The sequence below is a fragment of the Zeus faber genome, assembly GCF_960531495.2.
Source record: "Zeus faber genome assembly, chromosome: 1".
Classification (NCBI taxonomy): domain Eukaryota; kingdom Metazoa; phylum Chordata; class Actinopteri; order Zeiformes; family Zeidae; genus Zeus; species Zeus faber.
In genome coordinates, this window is record NC_137193.1 from 22,194,064 (window position 1) to 22,210,953 (window position 16,890).

General features: G+C 40.9%; 4 protein-coding genes across 5 annotated transcripts; 2 read left to right on the forward strand and 2 right to left on the reverse strand.

The window, feature by feature from the left end:
- Positions 1-66: 66 nt before the first annotated feature.
- On the forward strand, positions 67-3,624 carry lrrc14b (leucine rich repeat containing 14B). The gene is made up of 3 exons (XM_080000492.1): positions 67-813; positions 1,022-1,650; positions 2,112-3,624. The coding sequence occupies exons 1-3, from the start codon at positions 538-540 to the stop codon at positions 2,785-2,787; spliced, it is 1,581 nt and encodes a 526-aa protein (XP_079856618.1). The 5' UTR covers positions 67-537; the 3' UTR covers positions 2,788-3,624.
- Positions 3,625-3,778: 154 nt separating this feature from the next.
- Positions 3,779-6,712, reverse strand: uqcrb (ubiquinol-cytochrome c reductase binding protein). Its single transcript, XM_080000503.1, has 4 exons — positions 6,657-6,712; positions 5,730-5,798; positions 4,362-4,528; positions 3,779-3,964 (listed from the first exon to the last, which is right to left on the reverse strand). Exons 1-4 carry the CDS (start codon positions 6,673-6,675, stop codon positions 3,887-3,889), a joined length of 333 nt encoding a protein of 110 aa, XP_079856629.1. The 5' UTR covers positions 6,676-6,712; the 3' UTR covers positions 3,779-3,886.
- A 209-nt stretch (positions 6,713-6,921) lies between these two features.
- On the reverse strand, positions 6,922-10,935 carry mterf3 (mitochondrial transcription termination factor 3). Its single transcript, XM_080023842.1, has 8 exons — positions 10,874-10,935; positions 9,917-10,290; positions 9,620-9,775; positions 9,234-9,423; positions 8,875-9,022; positions 8,587-8,658; positions 8,328-8,489; positions 6,922-8,097 (listed from the first exon to the last, which is right to left on the reverse strand). The coding sequence occupies exons 2-8, from the start codon at positions 10,278-10,280 to the stop codon at positions 7,903-7,905; spliced, it is 1,287 nt and encodes a 428-aa protein (XP_079879968.1). The 5' UTR covers positions 10,281-10,290; positions 10,874-10,935; the 3' UTR covers positions 6,922-7,902.
- A 772-nt stretch (positions 10,936-11,707) lies between these two features.
- Positions 11,708-16,592, forward strand: ptdss1b (phosphatidylserine synthase 1b). 2 transcript variants are annotated; one of them, XM_080005159.1, is made up of 12 exons: positions 11,708-11,772; positions 11,991-12,035; positions 12,159-12,283; positions 12,522-12,680; positions 13,558-13,709; positions 13,828-13,969; positions 14,248-14,360; positions 14,505-14,570; positions 15,018-15,117; positions 15,387-15,446; positions 15,538-15,613; positions 15,703-16,592. In XM_080005159.1, exons 1-12 carry the CDS (start codon positions 11,742-11,744, stop codon positions 15,798-15,800), a joined length of 1,167 nt encoding a protein of 388 aa, XP_079861285.1. In that variant the 5' UTR covers positions 11,708-11,741; the 3' UTR covers positions 15,801-16,592. The 2 variants fall into 2 exon arrangements, with proteins under 2 accessions (XP_079861285.1, XP_079861286.1); XM_080005160.1 differs by having other exon boundaries at positions 14,296-14,360.
- The last annotated feature ends 298 nt before the right edge of the window (positions 16,593-16,890 follow it).

Consider the following 16,890-nt stretch of genomic DNA (forward strand, 5'->3'; position numbering starts at 1 on the left):
TTTTTTCCTTTTCTTTTTCTTCCTTTTCTTTTTGTTTTTTCTTTAGAAGAAACAAGATCGCACGAACGGTGACTTGCCACAGAAGTTAATATCAATATTAATTTGAAATCCATCTTTGTTCTTAAAGCCTTGCTTAGCATTCTCCTGTTATGCATTTGCAAAGTCAAACACTATACGGACTAAAGACGCTGTGGGATTTGTAAGCGACGTGTAAAACTTGTTTTGAATCAAGCCAGAGGTGAAAGTAGAAAATAGACCCTGTCGCTATGAGGCCAAGGGCATGAGACAGCTGTTCCTAAAAATAAACCTTCGACCAGTCACCTACCATGCGGCACATGCTTCCTTCTCGCCACAACAGCCCAAGCACAGTCTCAGACAAACACAAAGCTCCGCCAGGCGGCACAGGGCATCGACATCGTGCACATAGAGAAGGCAGAACAGTCGCATTGAGCCGATTCATCGGCTCGCATCGACGGCAACGAACCCGATGAAATCGAGATTGTCTGGGTGCGAGCGGCAGAGATACAACTTGGAGAGATGAAGTCTCTGCGGTTCCTTGCTGCCGAAAGCTTCAGTCAAAGTGGCCCGAGTGCTCTGGAAAACCTCTCCTGCGTGTCTTTTAACCTCTATCCGCTCCTTTTCAAAGCTTGCTACCTCCACGAGCAGGCGGAGCTGCTCCATGCCCTGGTCCAGGCATGGCCCCTACCTGAGATCAACCTGCAAAGGATTCTAGGAAGCACAGCCGAATGCCAGGTAGACCTGACTTCCTCCACCTGCAGACTTTGTCTTGAGGCGATTCTGAGCGGCTTAAAGGTAAGACCCAGTCTTGCAGTTTTTCTTGTGCAATGTCATGGATTGTGAATCATAGTTATCTACAAGGTATGAATGTTTTAGTTCATTTCTTGGCTTGCTACAGCAAACCCTATTTTCAGTTTCAGGTAACTGCTTCAACAATTGTTACCAGTTAACAAGTCAGAGACTTTGAATGTTGAGGCTATAATATCTATCTCATTCCTTGAAGGATTATGTGTTGTGCTCACCAACAACTTACACCAAGACGCTGCGTGTGGTGGACCTGACGGCCTTGAAGGACACCGAGCACCAGGCTTGCTGCTGCAAATCCACCCTCGGTCGATGGGCAAGAACCCATCTCCTGACCCGAATGTGCTATGAAACCATGGTCGCTTTGCAAGCCAAAGATGTCGCCCCATTCGCCTTTGAAGCATCTATCGACATCCATCTGAACGGCTTTGTTACAGGTCGCAGCTATGAGTTGGTAACTCAGGCGCTCCTCCTTCTTCGTCACTGCCCCTTGAAGCTTCGCTTCGTTGGGTTCCGGGCAGACTCTTTGGCTCTCAAGCAGCTCTTCTATGTCGTACGTATGGCAGAACCCGAGTCCATGGCAAAGCTAGAGATGGTGCATAACATTCCTCTGGAAGCCCACCACCTGGAGGTGCTGCTGTCCAGAGTGGAGTTTCCCAAACTCCAGTCGCTGACCCTGCCTGCTGGAGCCCTGGATGTTCGGAGGCTGGGCTCAGACGACAATAATCTTCTGGCTACTATCGGAGAGTTGCTGGGACGGTTGACCACTCTGACTGAACTTTACGTAGGTTTCTCCACTCTCACCGGACACCTGCGCAGACTGCTGTGGTAAGTTGCAGGGTTAGTGGTTGCTTTGTTACAAAACAAGAGGTAGAGAAAGAGGGAGACACTTTTGAGTATTTGTCCAGTGCACGTCTCCAGTAAAGGGTAAATAGATGGCTCTCTCTATGATCTTGTCTGAGCCTCATGGCATCCAGAGTATTAGTATGGCTCAAATTTGAAAATATTATCCACCTCCAAACTTCATTGTCCAAATATTTGAACCATGAAGCCTGTTGTTCCAACAGTATACGGTATTTTGTTGATGCTGCTTTACTTGCCAACATGTCAGTAAAAGCAGAGACAGCTGCATCTGAACAAGTTGACAGCTAGAAAGAAGATCATTTGTAGGTAACAGAAATAGAAAAAGATTCAATGCAAATGAGCAAATTAGGTGAAAGGCAAGTTTAAGGCCCAACAAGTGTCCAAATTCTAAATAATTAACTGTTGTTTCACTATTCTTTTCCCAGTCCTCTCAACACTCCACTGCAGTGCTTGGAGGTGGCCAACTGTGGTCTGAACGGAGTGGACATGGTATACCTGGCCAACAGCCTCCACAGTGAAGCGTTAGTCCTCCTCGATTTAAGTGGCCACGACGTCATCGGCTCTTTTCCTACCACCTTCCAAAAGTTGCTCAGTCGCTGCTCGGCTTCACTGGTCAGCCTGGTCCTTGAAGAATGCAACATAGAGGACGAGCACATGGACATCTTCACCAATGCTTTGGCCCACTGCCAGGCCCTTGAGGAGCTCAAACTCCTGGGAAACCCTCTCAGCTCAGTGGCCCTGCATCGCCTGTTCTCTCTACTAGCAGGTGGATTTCCTAATCTAAAGTACATAGAGATGCCTGTCCCTCGTGATTGCTACTCCGAGGACATCACTTATCCAATTGATGATACCGCACTGCTGGATTACAATAGCGATTTGCTCCAGGAGGTCAGAGGCCAACTAACGGGGATGCTGGCTGTGGCTGGGAGGGGAAATGTGGAGGTATGCACCCCACTTATGGGGGCCTATGACCCTGATATCAATGAAACCAGCAATGAGCTGGGGGTGTCAATGCTGAAATCCTTTAACAGTGTCATTGGCAACTTTATTGATAAGATCAACGATGTGGACAACAGGAGATCAGAGTCTCAGAATAAGTAATGCATGAGGGAGGCTATTAGAAGATAAATCCACCAATCCACTAGCAAGAAGCATTCAGATCCACAACAATTGCTCCGACCAGTAGATTTCTCAAAATGTGAGGTTGATTTACAAGTTGATATTAATAAAGTGTAGTATACTTTGATTATTTGCAAACCTGTTTCCCACTTTTAGCTTTAAATGGCTTCACTATTTCTAGTCAAGTATGAGACAATTTGACATCACTTTTCAGAATTAAAGCCATCAGAGAAAATTGTTGACAGTAAACTAGATTGTTTGGAGAAATTATGAATTATTTTTGATTGCTATAATTGACTAGATGCCATCTTTACAGTTCTTACCAACCTTCTCTGTATAATCGAGTCTGTTTTACTTGCAATATCTTTGCATACTTGATTGTTTAGCACTGATTTAACTTACAGAAATGAATATTGAACGTGACTGGTCAATTTGAGCTACATGTACCTTTAGATACCTTCTGGTTTTGTTTCTTATATATTTTGGCATTTGTATCCATAATTTGTTATGCAAACTGATAGAAATGTAGCTATGAATTAAGCATGCTAGAGCAGGACCCGTTTAAAACATGCCTCCCCGTAAAAGTCACGGCGACTGGCTGTGAAAAACGCAGAACTTTCTCACGGGAAAAACACACACAAAGTGGCGCTTTTGGATCAACCCCGTTTGCTTGTTTATTCAGAGTTAATTAATATTACACGTGTCCGCACCAAACATGCCGGTACAGAACAGGCGGATTTCTTTCACGGGAAACTGGCTCGCTGTTAATTGAAAGTTTATTAATATTACACGACACGTTTCCAAATTGCACCAAATTCGACACTGCACGCCCTTGGGTCCCCAGCAATACACCCGCTAAATGTAAAGGACATAGTGTAGATACAAACCTTCCTTGATATCCTTGATACATAAAACTATTGACCATACATTGAACTAATGGTCAGCAATGAAATAAAACAACAAAAACGATCTCTTTCATAGGGAAAACTTCTTTAATGAGCAGTCTTGCAGATCACATTATTAAATATTACAACAGGGGACAACCACACATTGAATCAGAGACAGGGAACAGCAAAATCTCTCATTTTTTCGACCATTCTTCCATTTCCTTTCTCTCGCGGATCACCTCATCCAGGTATGGGGTCAGGTAGTGTACATCCTAAAACGAAAGACATTTTAAGTAGTATGTATGAATACGATGTTCTTAGAAGCTATATCGCTGTGTAATAATAACTTTTGATGCTTATTTATGGTCATTTCAGAAACAAAAAGCTGTGGCTGTATGTTTTCAGGACCACCCAAATCTAGGATTTCCAATTAAAGGGAAAAAAAATGTTTTCTGTTGTTTCCTGAAGTGCTTTAACTTAGACATTTTAGTTTCTAAGTTTTCTTTGTAATAATCTGCTTCAAAACTCTCGGAACAAGCCTATCATTTATAGCGCTATGTCAAATGACTGAAATGTCTATTTTACTCTGCGCTATAAATTACATTTGGAAGAGCTGACTTTCAGAATGCCTTCCCATCTATGAAAATAAAACACTTCTAAGGGATGTACCTCCTCAAATGGTGTCCATTGATCTTTTGGGAGGATCTGTTGCTTCATGGACAGGTCCAGAGCTCTTTTAATCCTGAACATCCTGTCATTGTACACCCGCTCTGGAAGCCTCTGCAGGGCTTCTTTCACATCACTATCCTCATAGATGGTGTCATCCCGCATCAAACCTAAATCGGAAAAAGAGATGCACTTGAATGTTGTATAAGATGGAGGCTCCTCAGCACAATCCATTATCCATAGCAATTGAAACGCAGATACTCAGATCGGTGGATCGTACATTTCCAGTAATCCTATTAATGGGAAAGCTTTTAAATGTTTTCATACATTTAACAGAGCCAATTATGACCAGCAGTATCGTTCCCCATTTATTTCTAAGAAATGCGCATTGTGGTAGCGATGCTGCTTCGCAGTACCAGCGACATAATTCCGAGGAAGGGATGATAATAATTAACTGTTAACAGACGATAAGAACTTTGACCGATACAACCCGAATCAGAGTATTCGGTATCCACTATACCCAATACTAACAGTTTAAAAAATTATATATATTAAAAAAGTTACAAAAAAAAGTTTGTTGCATAGTAAGAAGGGAAAATAGGCTATACACCATTTCTTAAATACAACTCATGGCGGCAACACATGCAGTTAGGGCTGAGACGATTAACGGCATCACCTTTATATATAGTACTTCATTTTTTTGCGAGTAAAAGATACAGGAGTGATATGAAATATAAACTCGATAGTCATTGTTTGGTTATCATCATTGGCTGCCTTCCATCATATGTTCAAGGGCTTCTGGAGTAACTAAAGGTTTCAGTTGCATTGCTTGTCACAGGGAGGGACAGTCCATTAAACATATTGGGGATTTCTTTGTGTGTGTTATTATTATTTATTATTTCTAGTTCTGTACCGTATTCAGAATTTTGTCAGTCTAATTGGAGTTGGCTGTTCAATGTGAATATTTGGGTGGGGGGGGGGGACTTGTGCCCTGTTCCTCAGTGCCCATCAACGTTTTCCAAATAAAACAACTAAAAACGCGCTGTTTTTAGTAGATTTAGTTGGAGGAATGGCTCCACGTCTCTCTGCAATTGCATGGAGAGCTGTGTTCAGGTATGAAAATATATTTATGATTCCCCTTATTTATAATTATCATTTGTTAAGTCCAATAAAAAATGTCCGTAATGATTTGTTTTCTGGGGACAGTGCCCTAATATTTTAACATTGTCGGACAATGGTTAATGATCAGTTAACGAGGGTTGGCTCATAAACTCTTTTCAAAATGAGCATCCCTATTGGGAGGTGAAGCCAAAGAGGAATAACCAAGTAGGACAAGAGATGAATCAATTTGTGGCTGCGCTGTTTTCTTACCGATCTTGTTGAATCCGCACAGGTTGTAATACCATTTGCGGAAGCCGACCAGAAGTCTGCCTGACGCAACTGTTAAGAGAGAGTGAAAACTTTCACCACAAATACTACAGAGAAGGCCAAAATGTCCCATCGCCAGAATCGCACCAGTTTGCGGCTAGGGAGAAGACAAGAGATACAACAAAAAAAACCCCATCTAGTGATCTCGTTAAGTCTGACCAGTTGGGACCGATATCATACCACAGCAACTGAAACACTTATCTGCATTGATAAGAACACAGCCGACGTTATGACATTTCCACCCTAACCCAATCTATCTCCGGTTATGTGTAAACACTGGAAACCGCTTATTATGATCACGGTTACAGTGATCAACTGCATGTGTGGATCAAAAGTCTTGGGACAGAATCGTGCCGTAAGAGGCTGTTGAAATAATTCGCTTAGAGTCATCAAGTCCTCTCATTCCGTTCATTTTGGGGCGCGTGGTGAGACGCGCGTTAAAATAGCGTTAGTAAAATGACCTTTGAACAGCTCGGTCACTGCGAACGTCAGCCAACGTGTTTTAGACTATGACCATTATAACTTTGAAAATGAATGGTGTTGTTGTTTGATGTCAAACATCCCCGCGGATTAAAAAAAAAAGCCTCGACGAACGGGCCGGATCTGTGAGACTCCAGATGAGTTGTTGTGGTCAGCCTCCGCTAGCGCTAGCACGCCACCGTAACGTTAGCAGGGTTAGCACGGGGACATTCAGGACACGCAGCAAAAGATTTGTCATGGTCGATGCCGAAGCAAAACGGAATATATTGTTGCTGTAGCTTTTGCGTTGCGTGTTTTAAATGCCTCGAATTATGCAGGTGCGGGTGTGTACCTCGTTTGAGGCACCTTATATACGTAGCCCAATATTGTAAGAGGACAAGCTCCACTCACCTGGTGCCCTCGCCGCCATGTCTGATGTCTCTGGGAGGGAGCGCAGGGGATTGTGGGTAACAACGTATTCTGCGAGGCGGTTTAGATTTTACTGTAAAGTATTTATTAGATTTAATATTACGTTTTAAATCTATTTCCATTTTTCAAAACATGTTTCAACCTTGAAAAATGATTCGATTTAATAGCAGTAAATTAGATGCAAACAAAATGTAAATCTTGACTCATGGATATCAGTCATACGAAAATAAATGTCACAAATATATATATATATATAAAATAAACACAAATACAGAAGGTAAAATATGAATACATGTTAACACCCAGAATTTGGTACCAAGACGTTTGAACACAAATAAAAAGCACATATTTTGACACTCTGGGCTCATCGGGAAAAACAGAAAGAGAAATACTGTAAATAGGAAAATCTATGAATAAATAAATAAATAAATGTGAAAATATATATGAAAATAAATCAATCCATAAATGATAAAAAAAAATGGAAATAGATGAAGTAATATATTTGGAAATAAATGACCAAATGTTGAAAACGTAAAAATGAATAAAAAAAATAAATGTGGGAAAAATAAAGGTTATACAACACAAGCAATAACTTGTATTGTGCAAACTATTTAGGTTAAATTGAACAATTTGGAAATTACATGTAGAAAATATGTTTATGTTTTCATGTTTTAAAACTCACAACTCTCCTTCTTTCTTAGAAATCTACTACCTAAACCTGCATTTCAATGGCTGATTCACATGTGAGTCCATTTGCATTCGGTGTAAAAGCATAATCTCTATAATGATGTCAAATCTTGCCCAAGGCACGTTGTGTGAATAGTGACACATAATTCCTTCCATTGATATGAGGCATATTCTTTATACTGTGGGAATAAAATATGTACAATCACAGATCATAGTTCATATTTTAAAATCTGGATTCACATTCATAAATTATAGTTTGCATTTAATGTTTTATGTCAGGATCCTTGAGGTCTACTTGTTGTTGATAACAGTGTTGGCCTGTACTACTAAGCAATGTTTAAGCACCTGGCATAGTATCAAAACAATTCAATACTACGTCTTGTCCACAGTATGTTAATTTATTTATGTATTTATTGATTACAACCCACATTAACAACATTTTGTCCATACCTCATTGCATTGTGGATATTTTATTTTCCAAAATAAAAATGTACATGATTGCTTGTCTACAAGTATGCTTTCGCCACCACAGAAAAATGTATTACATTGACTTCTGGAACAAACATAAGTCTTCTAATGTTGCTAAAGCAACCTCACTGCAAAAAGCATCATCAGGCAAGGACACCAGGCAGCCCAGGGAGATGTAGTTGGGCTGGTCCGGGTCGTATTGGGCCTTCCCAAGGTACTGGAGGAACAAGTGCCGCGCTTTGATGCGCAAGAATTTAGAGTTGAGGACCTAACGGGAGGACAATGCAAGGTGCTTAAGTGATATTGTCAAGAAATACATGTCATTCAAGGTAATCCTGAATTTGGAATTAACCCCTGTATAGTCGTTCCTCTGTGTTCTTAAATCAGATTTTACAACATTGGCCAAAGTATAAGTTTAAGCAAAAAACGCATTAACTGAAAGATTAAAGTGGAAAACTTGAAAATTAGAAAACTACAGAACAGTCAGCCTGCATCTACCTGTGGAAACTTGACAATAAGGTGGTGTGGCACCCCCATGGTGTTGTGGAGGTAGTCAAATATTTGGGTGAGTTTCTTCTTATTTGCGGTGAGAACTTTGGGGACAACAGTAACGATGTGCTGGATCTCATTTTCCTTAAAACCAAGCTCTATTTTGCACACCTGGGCAAATTGGGGAAAAAAAAACCCATTAAATAATACTTTAGGACCTTAAAGCTGTTTGGAACAAAAAGCAATACAGTGACAGTCCTTTGAGCACCTTAAGATTCTCCTTAACTGGTTCCAAACTGCCACACAGTAATTTAGGCAGCCGAGCTACAACATCCCGTGTCTGAAAACAAGACATGTATCACAATCTGTTATGCTACCATTTCCTTCTTCTCTTTAGAACACAGTTTCTTTGAGTCATGTAATTCTCATTCACAATATGGAGTACAGAAAGAGAATGAGGATTTTTGCTCATCTCTAAACATGTTAACAAACGAAAACAACAAATGACCACAAAAATCACTGAGAAAATAAATTATTGGAACAAAAAACATCTTACTTTCTGAGCACTGAGACCTAGCTGTTGCTGATAGAAAGCCAGTCTGTTGTCGAGCCTTTTCACACTGAAGTTAAGCAGATACGGAGCCCTGGACACCATGGACGCCACAGACTCTGAGCTGAACTTCTTTGACCTTAAGTAATTCACCCTTCCAAAGGAAAGAGGGAGAGGACATCTTTGAAAAAAAATGTCAAGGCCCACAGGCCAAAAAATCTGTCCAAGTTAAATTTCTCAAATACTCAATTCAACCGATCCCTCAACACTGACAGCGAACACATCAAAATAGAGGGATGGAAGAAATGTGGTCTGGATACAGGGACCATATCCAAAACATATATGAGGGTTAGGGTTAATACTACCTGGCCTGCAGGTTCTCCAAGTCCTCAGTGAGAATAAAGGGGTTGTGGGAGAGAATATAACCCAGACGAGAATCCTCCACCCCAATCCCTTTGAGGAAGAGCAGCCTCGGCGACACATCCATCTGGAAGTCTAACCTTAGGAGCATGGAGCCCACATTTGGCCTTTGCTCCAACTTCCACAGCTTAACACCTGCAACGAGACATGAATCACAACTGAAAATGTGTTTCTAATACATTAACAAGAGATGAATTACTTACTTGATTATAGACTTTCCCCTACTGAAATATCACGCAAAATATCTCAAATCATCAAAGCACATTTTTCCCCAATATGCTTGACAATGTGAGTGTCAAGTATATGCGGAAGAATCTAAAAAGTGATGTACCTAACTGGACCAGCTTGGTAAGTGTCTCAGACTTGTCCACATAGTCTCTGAGACTTGAAGAAGAAGGAGGAGGGAGGGTTGATGGCACTGATATATTTATAGCTTCTTCATCGCTAATATCGTCCAATGGGGAAGGTTGCACAACAGCATCAAGATCTAATGAACAAAATTGAAAATACAAACAAAAATTGAAGAGTAATAAGTGGCAGAAACCCCGAATACTTATGCACATTTGAATGGTGATTCTGAGAGTGTATGTGTACTTGTGTGGATACAGTCAAAATCATCTACATCTACCCAACAACTCGTGCTTTCGCGTCATCAGACTGGTGTCTTCCATTTTTGCCAGCTGGTGCTCACGTGCCACCACAGCATCTGCTCTTAACATCTCTTTGGAGTCGTTGCACCCAGCAGACTCAGTCAACACAGGGGTGGGAAGAGAGTCACTATAATAAAAAACTATTTGGCGTTGCCAACTCTGTCCCGTGTGACGTGTGGAATTGTTCACAGAAACAGAACAGAATCCCACTGGGGGTTTCCTGGATGTTCTCGGGGATGCCTTCCAACGCTGGACCCGAGTCGAGTACTGCAATGTAACAGCATCTGTCCTCAGACGAAGACACCAGCATCTCCGACACAGCAGTGTGCAGGACGAGGCCATCGCAATTTCTCTAAGACATGGATAAAACATGTTAACGCACTACTTAACTGTCTTTGCTACTTGGTAGTTGTTCATTGGAATATTATGTAAATGACGTAAGAATGTCACATGCGTAGTATGTGCACAGACTTTTTATATATATAAAATCGGTCAAGCCTATTTTTGACACTGTTGTTGATACAGAAGTTTATTGTCTATTGCGATCTTTTTAGTAAATTGCCATTTTTTCCTCCACATTTTCTATTCTTATTACTTTATTATTATTATTGTTTGGACGCGTGCTACTGTAACACCGGATCTATCTATCTGTCCATCTATGCATCTAGATCTAGATCTCCAGAAATCTGTCACAAATAAAGGGATGTAATTCAACAGAGCATCATAAACTCCAAAATCCCATTTCGAAAACTACAAATGGGGTAATGGCGTTAGAAAGAAACCCAATAGGCATGCCCGTTAAAACGATAACAAATTTAAATAAAACACGCGCTCGAACGTGACATACTTGCAAAAATCAGTGGGGCGCCAACTAAAGAGATGAAGTCGAAGCTTGATTTTGGTCAGAAAACACAGAAAATAACAAACAACCTCACCTGCCACTCGCTTCAGCAGCGGAACAAGCAGCGGGTGTCGACCGTATTTCGCTCGCGTGGTCGCGACCCCAACGCGGAAGTCAGACGGAAGTGGGTTGAACCACGACCCTCGTTTCACGGGGGCTGTTACGGACTCCGCGTTAATCCTACGAGACCAAACGATACGAGACCGCCAGCATACGCGTCATTAAAAAAACACACTACAGTCGCGATTTTAACAGATGTACAACGGTAGAAAAGGAAAGTCGTTTCGTGAGCGCCATTAAATGCGCACCCACTTCCACACTGCCACCCCTCTCCACCGTGGTTGGCTAAGTCGTTTCCCGGACTTCTCCTCGCGTCGCTCGTCGTCACGTCTCTCAGTGCGTCGCCGCGGCTCCGGGCTTGTGCTCAAAGTCACGTTTCTGTCACCAACAGGACAATGGCACCCACGCAAACTCTTCGGGTGGAGGGTGCAAATTACAAATTGCATTTCCGGATGATAAATGAGCAACAAGTGGAGGATATTTGCATTGACTTCTTCTATAAGCCGCACACAATAACACTCCTGACGTTGACTCTGCTGAGCTTGATGTACTTTGTGTTTACCAGGTAGCTCGTATTGTTTACTGTATGGTGGCTGGCGTTTATGGTTATACTAATACCAATTAGAGCCCGGGATTAACTGTGGACTACCTGAAAGTAGAAGCTCTGTCAAAAATGCTATCGTTATATATGACTTTATTATCATGAAACTTGCCAAAATGTTGAATAAATGTCTAAAATACACAGTTAATCTACTTTGACGTGTCCATTCCATTTTGACAGAGAGGATTCCCGTCCAGATAGCAACCTCAGGGTGGCCTTATTGGTGGTTGTGTCATTTTTTATGGTCATCAGTGTCCTCGCCTTCCCTAATGGTAAGGTGTGCTAAAGAGGCTCATGTTGTCGGTGTGAGTCCCTGTACCTTATGTATCTACTATGATTAAAGAGGGCGTTCTTCGCAAGAAAATGATATAAAACACTTCATAGAGGTGGTGAGCCATAGGAGAATTATAATGAAGCAGCCATTGTCTCTACTCATAATTGCCACTCTGATTGCCCAAGGATATTGATGTTGTTTTTTTTCCTTCCGAAGGTCCCTTTACCAGGCCGCATCCGGCAATATGGCGTATGGTGTTTGGTGAGAGGACATTTGTCAAACTGCTTTACAAAGAAATTGCATGAGCTTGAACTCTCCGATTCCGTTCCAAATCAAAGGTGTATTCGTCATCTTTCCTGGCCGACTCACTTCTCTTCCGTCCAGGTCTGAGTGTTCTTTACTTCCTATTTCTCATCTTCCTCATCTTCCTCAACTGGGCTCAAGTTAAGAGCCTCATGTACTGGTTAGACCCCGACCTGCGCTACGCCATACGGGAGGCTGATGTCATGGTGATGTATTTGAAAATTACAAATCGTCTTGAATTCAATTAACAGATACATCCCATGGGTGTGGTTATGACAAAGCAATGTTGCAAAAAAAAAAAAGGTGACGAGCTGACTGAACCCAGAATCTAGCTGTCAGTTTCCTTAATGCTGGTTTCTGTAAAAGTTCATACATTTTAACTATAAACCTAATTAATGCATATTTATGACATATTTTTTGAATGAAGCCCTAATCCTATTACAGGAATATGCAGTGAACTGCACAGCGATCACATGGAAACGCGTCCTGAGCCACTTTGACATTTTTGCATTTGGCCACTTTGCCGGCTGGGCTATGAAGGCCCTGCTCATTCGGAGTTACGGCCTCTGCTGGACCATCAGTATCACATGGGAACTCACTGAGGTAGTGTCCACATCTGTTTTACTTGTGTGTAAGAAAGTGCCCTGTTTAGATTGATGGTCACACTTCACACGTGGACATCTTTAACTTTAGTTTCAACATCAGCCCACATTCTAAAGAATAATTAGGACCTCTTCCATGGAAACACTGTACCTGTGTCTTATTGGGGATGCACCAGTTAAAAATTCACAGTCGGTTTGTCTGAATGGAAAATGACTGTATCGTTAATCTCATCATAGTCTGTGCGGGCATCAATGTTTGCCTGTCTGCAGAAAAATTCATTCCAACAAAACAGTAGTGTGAGAAGACTTATTGTGCAGAACAAAACCGGTTTCCCTGACTGTTTATCATTGTACACCAGAGGGATTGTATTAGAGGAGCTGCCTGGTGACAATTACCTCTTTAACAATAGGCAAGTGTTCTTTTATAGGCTATTGGTTGTCAAAAGTCACATACTTACAGTGTATTAGGATATGTACACAAGTTAAGTCAAACTTCACATTCAATTTGAATATTTTCCGATTTTAAAACTAGCGGAATCTTAAGTTTGAACCCTATTCACGTCATCAATTACTTATAGCGTCAATTAACTGTGTCAGTTAATTGTTTGTGCTACAATAAATGTAATTTGCCCTGGGATCTCCTTTGGAGAAGATAATTTAATCTCAATGAGAAAACATAATTAAATAAAGCTATTTATTTAGCTTCTTACATTTTTTTATGACTCAACAATCTATATTTTGCCCACAACTTTATTGTTTCTCTTGTAGTCCATCTTTTAATCCTTTTATTTAAATATTTGTACCAGTTTCTTCCTCCCTCTGCTTTTTCTCTTACATTTTTAACGGTTCTCATCCACATCCTGCTGTCGTTTCACTAGCTCTTCTTCATGCACCTTCTGCCTAATTTTGCTGAATGCTGGTGGGACCAGGTGATATTGGACATACTGCTCTGTAACGGAGGCGGCATCTGGCTGGGCATGACCGCTTGCCACTTCCTGGAGATAAGAACCTACTCCTGGGCCAGCATCAAGTCAGTGTTCTCATAGCAGCACTGATACCTTGACTTCAATACCAGTTTCTTAACAATAATTTATTCAATAACTGCTTTTGTAGTACCAGAGATGATAAGATCCCTCATATTTCCTCAGGGATATACACTCAACCACAGGGAAGATAAAGCGGGCGGTGCTTCAGTTCACACCAGCCAGTTGGACCTACGTGCGTTGGTTTGACCCAAAGTCTTCTTTCCAGAGGCTAACTGGTATCTACCTCTTCATGATTCTATGGCAGGTACACTTTGACTTTGACCTGTGTCAGTTTTGTCATTAGTCTGAATAGCCTTCATCCTCATCACCCAGTGATGTTTGGTACCTTTTAGGGCAGCCATTATCAGAGTTTGTCAGTTACATCCCTCAATTATCTACAGACTGCTGTGTTTTCGTGTTTCAAAGTTGGAGGGATATGCAGAAACACTCAATCGTGAATGAAGTAATTTCCATATCTATTGATAATCAAGCAGCAACTTGCATCATTATTTACTACACCAGCATTCCTCCTTGTCTCCACAGCTGACAGAGTTGAACACGTTTTTCCTGAAGCACATCTTCGTCTTCCAGGCGTCTCACCCTCTCAGTTGGTGTCGCATTCTCCTCATCGGAGTCATCACTGCTCCCACCGTTCGGTATGCACTCCCTTCACAGTTTCACAATGTCAGACCGTTCATGTTAACAATGTTAACCGTGTTCTTTAATAACACATGCACTGTCTTCGCTGTTGACAGGAACAAAACCTCTGTGTCTTAACCACTTTTGTCTGCCACTTGCAGGCAATATTACGCTTACCTGACTGACACCCAGTGCAAACGGGTCGGCACACAATGTTGGGTGTTTGGGTAAGTACCATGGGTTTAGATTTACTCCTAATATAATAAGATCAAGTGTGGAAGTTGCGTGCAACAGTAGTTTTGTCGGACATCCGATTTTAAAGAATGTTTGTTACTAATTAGACTCTAACAAGGACATTTAAAAGGAAAAATTGCACATTATTATTTTGTAGATTGGAGATGCCTCTGGTCCTCAATAATTTTAAATCATGATATTACAAAATTATGCTTTGTTACTTATATCTTAGCCCGCTCTCCTTAAAGAGGTGTCCACAACCAGTGAGGACTGTCATGTTATTTACAAGTTATTGGCCACATGTGAGGGTGGGGGAAAGAGTGAAAGAGTGTAGAATGTGGAAGAGTGGGATGAACAGACGTCCAAGGGCAATGAGTGCTTTTGCCAAGAGAGGGGGCCATTGCAGCAATACAATGTGTCCAAATGTGATTTGTTTTCAGCGCCATTACTTTCCTGGAGGCTCTTGCTTGTGTCAAGTTTGGGCGGGACCTATTCTCCAAAACACACATCCGATTTGTGCTTCTGTGGCTACTTTGTCTAGTAAGTGTTGATGTGTGCACACCCTCCAAATTAATAAGTAAATATAGTTGACGTCATCACTGTGTAATTATTTCTTGTGCTAAATGCCATCTAAGCTGATTTCTATGATGAAAGAATTTAAATCAAGCAAACAACAGTGTTGGAGCCCTTTCCAAATAACCATGCTCAAAGTTTGCCTCCTCACCAGTCTAGTGATATAGACTAGCATTAGTATATGCAAACAAGACATTTCCTAATAACATTCCCTGTGTTTATTTGACATCCTCCAGGCAGTCATAACACTTCTCTGTTTATATGGGATGGTGTGGTATGAGCAAAAGAAAATGACGGTGAGCTGATGAATTTGATGCTTTAATTTAATGTTTCTTTTCTCCTTCAACCATATGTATTGATTCTGAACTCATCTTTTTTTTTTTGCAGAGTATCAACGCTAAAGTCTGTGAATCAAACACTGATCAAAGTCACTCCTGTGCTTTTATCTACCCTGACATCGGAGGTCAGCTTTTGGCGTTTACAATACCAGTTATAACTCTGTCCAAGAATGCAGCCTGAATTGTTATTGAACTAATGTTTCCTCTCTCACAGCTGAGAACAACTCCTGGGGTTCCACACAGCCTAGGAAACGAAAGAGAGCCATGCCTAGGGACCCAATGGTAAATGAGAACAGAGGAAAGAAGGTCTAAATAACAGGAGACCATACAGTATACCCAGAAGAGATATAAGAAGACTTCTATAAAAGGTTCCGCATTGTGGCCATGATGAATGAAGCACTGAGCCACCTAAAAATACCAGCTACAGCCCATTCTACCTCTAATGCACATCCATTGTTTTTCCCAGCTCACCAAAAAAAGGAATGTTACTTCATGGATGCTTTGCTCAATTCAGATGCGATACATATTCAACTCCTCTGTTTAACCATACTCTGTCTATTTGGACCTACGTTACACTGGACTAGAGTGTTTTTGTTAACTTGTCATGCCATAAAGATGTACTATATCTTGACTAGAAAAACAAAAAATGTCATGGTTTTTCAGCGTTTTTGTACGCTATATCACGGACTTGGATAGCAGAGTTAGTTACATTGTAAGTTGATTGAATAATAACTATGACCAAAAGTGATGATATATTGGACTTCGATTTCGATTTTGATAATAGGTGAATAAATGGTCGAGGTGTTGTTTTTTTAAGAGTAAATATTTCAAATGGTTTTGTGCCTTCCAATGAAAGTTGCAAAAGATATGCCTTCTTCAACCTTTGCAAGTTAAGCTTGTATGTGTGGTGTGTTTGAGAGTCAGAACGTGACGGCATTTCACTGTACTCGTGTGAAAGAATGTCCTATGAGGTCTATGGGAAGAAAATACTGTGATATTTCACACAGCTGCACTGTGGTGACTTTCACTTGCAGAGTAGAATCAATGATGCCTTAAGGGGTATATGAATTTGAACAATTCAATTTACTTTTCGGTGATTTTAATTTATGTACAACACGCTAAACCCTGTTCAAAATTGATTGTGAATTAAATATTTTTCTAGAACGTTGATTTTTCATGTGATGTAATTTTGGATTGCTTTGACTGTTTGTCTGTTTTAGAATGTTGTTAGTTTAAACTAATGCTGGTAACGTGTTGGTTCACTGAAATGTATAAATGCACATTTTTTTTTTTTTTTAATTATGTTTAACAGTTTGGGGCTGTACCCAGATAATAGAAAATGTTTTGCTTTGGTGTTTGTATTCTCTTGTTACTTTTTTGTTTTAAATTGTTATAGAAATGG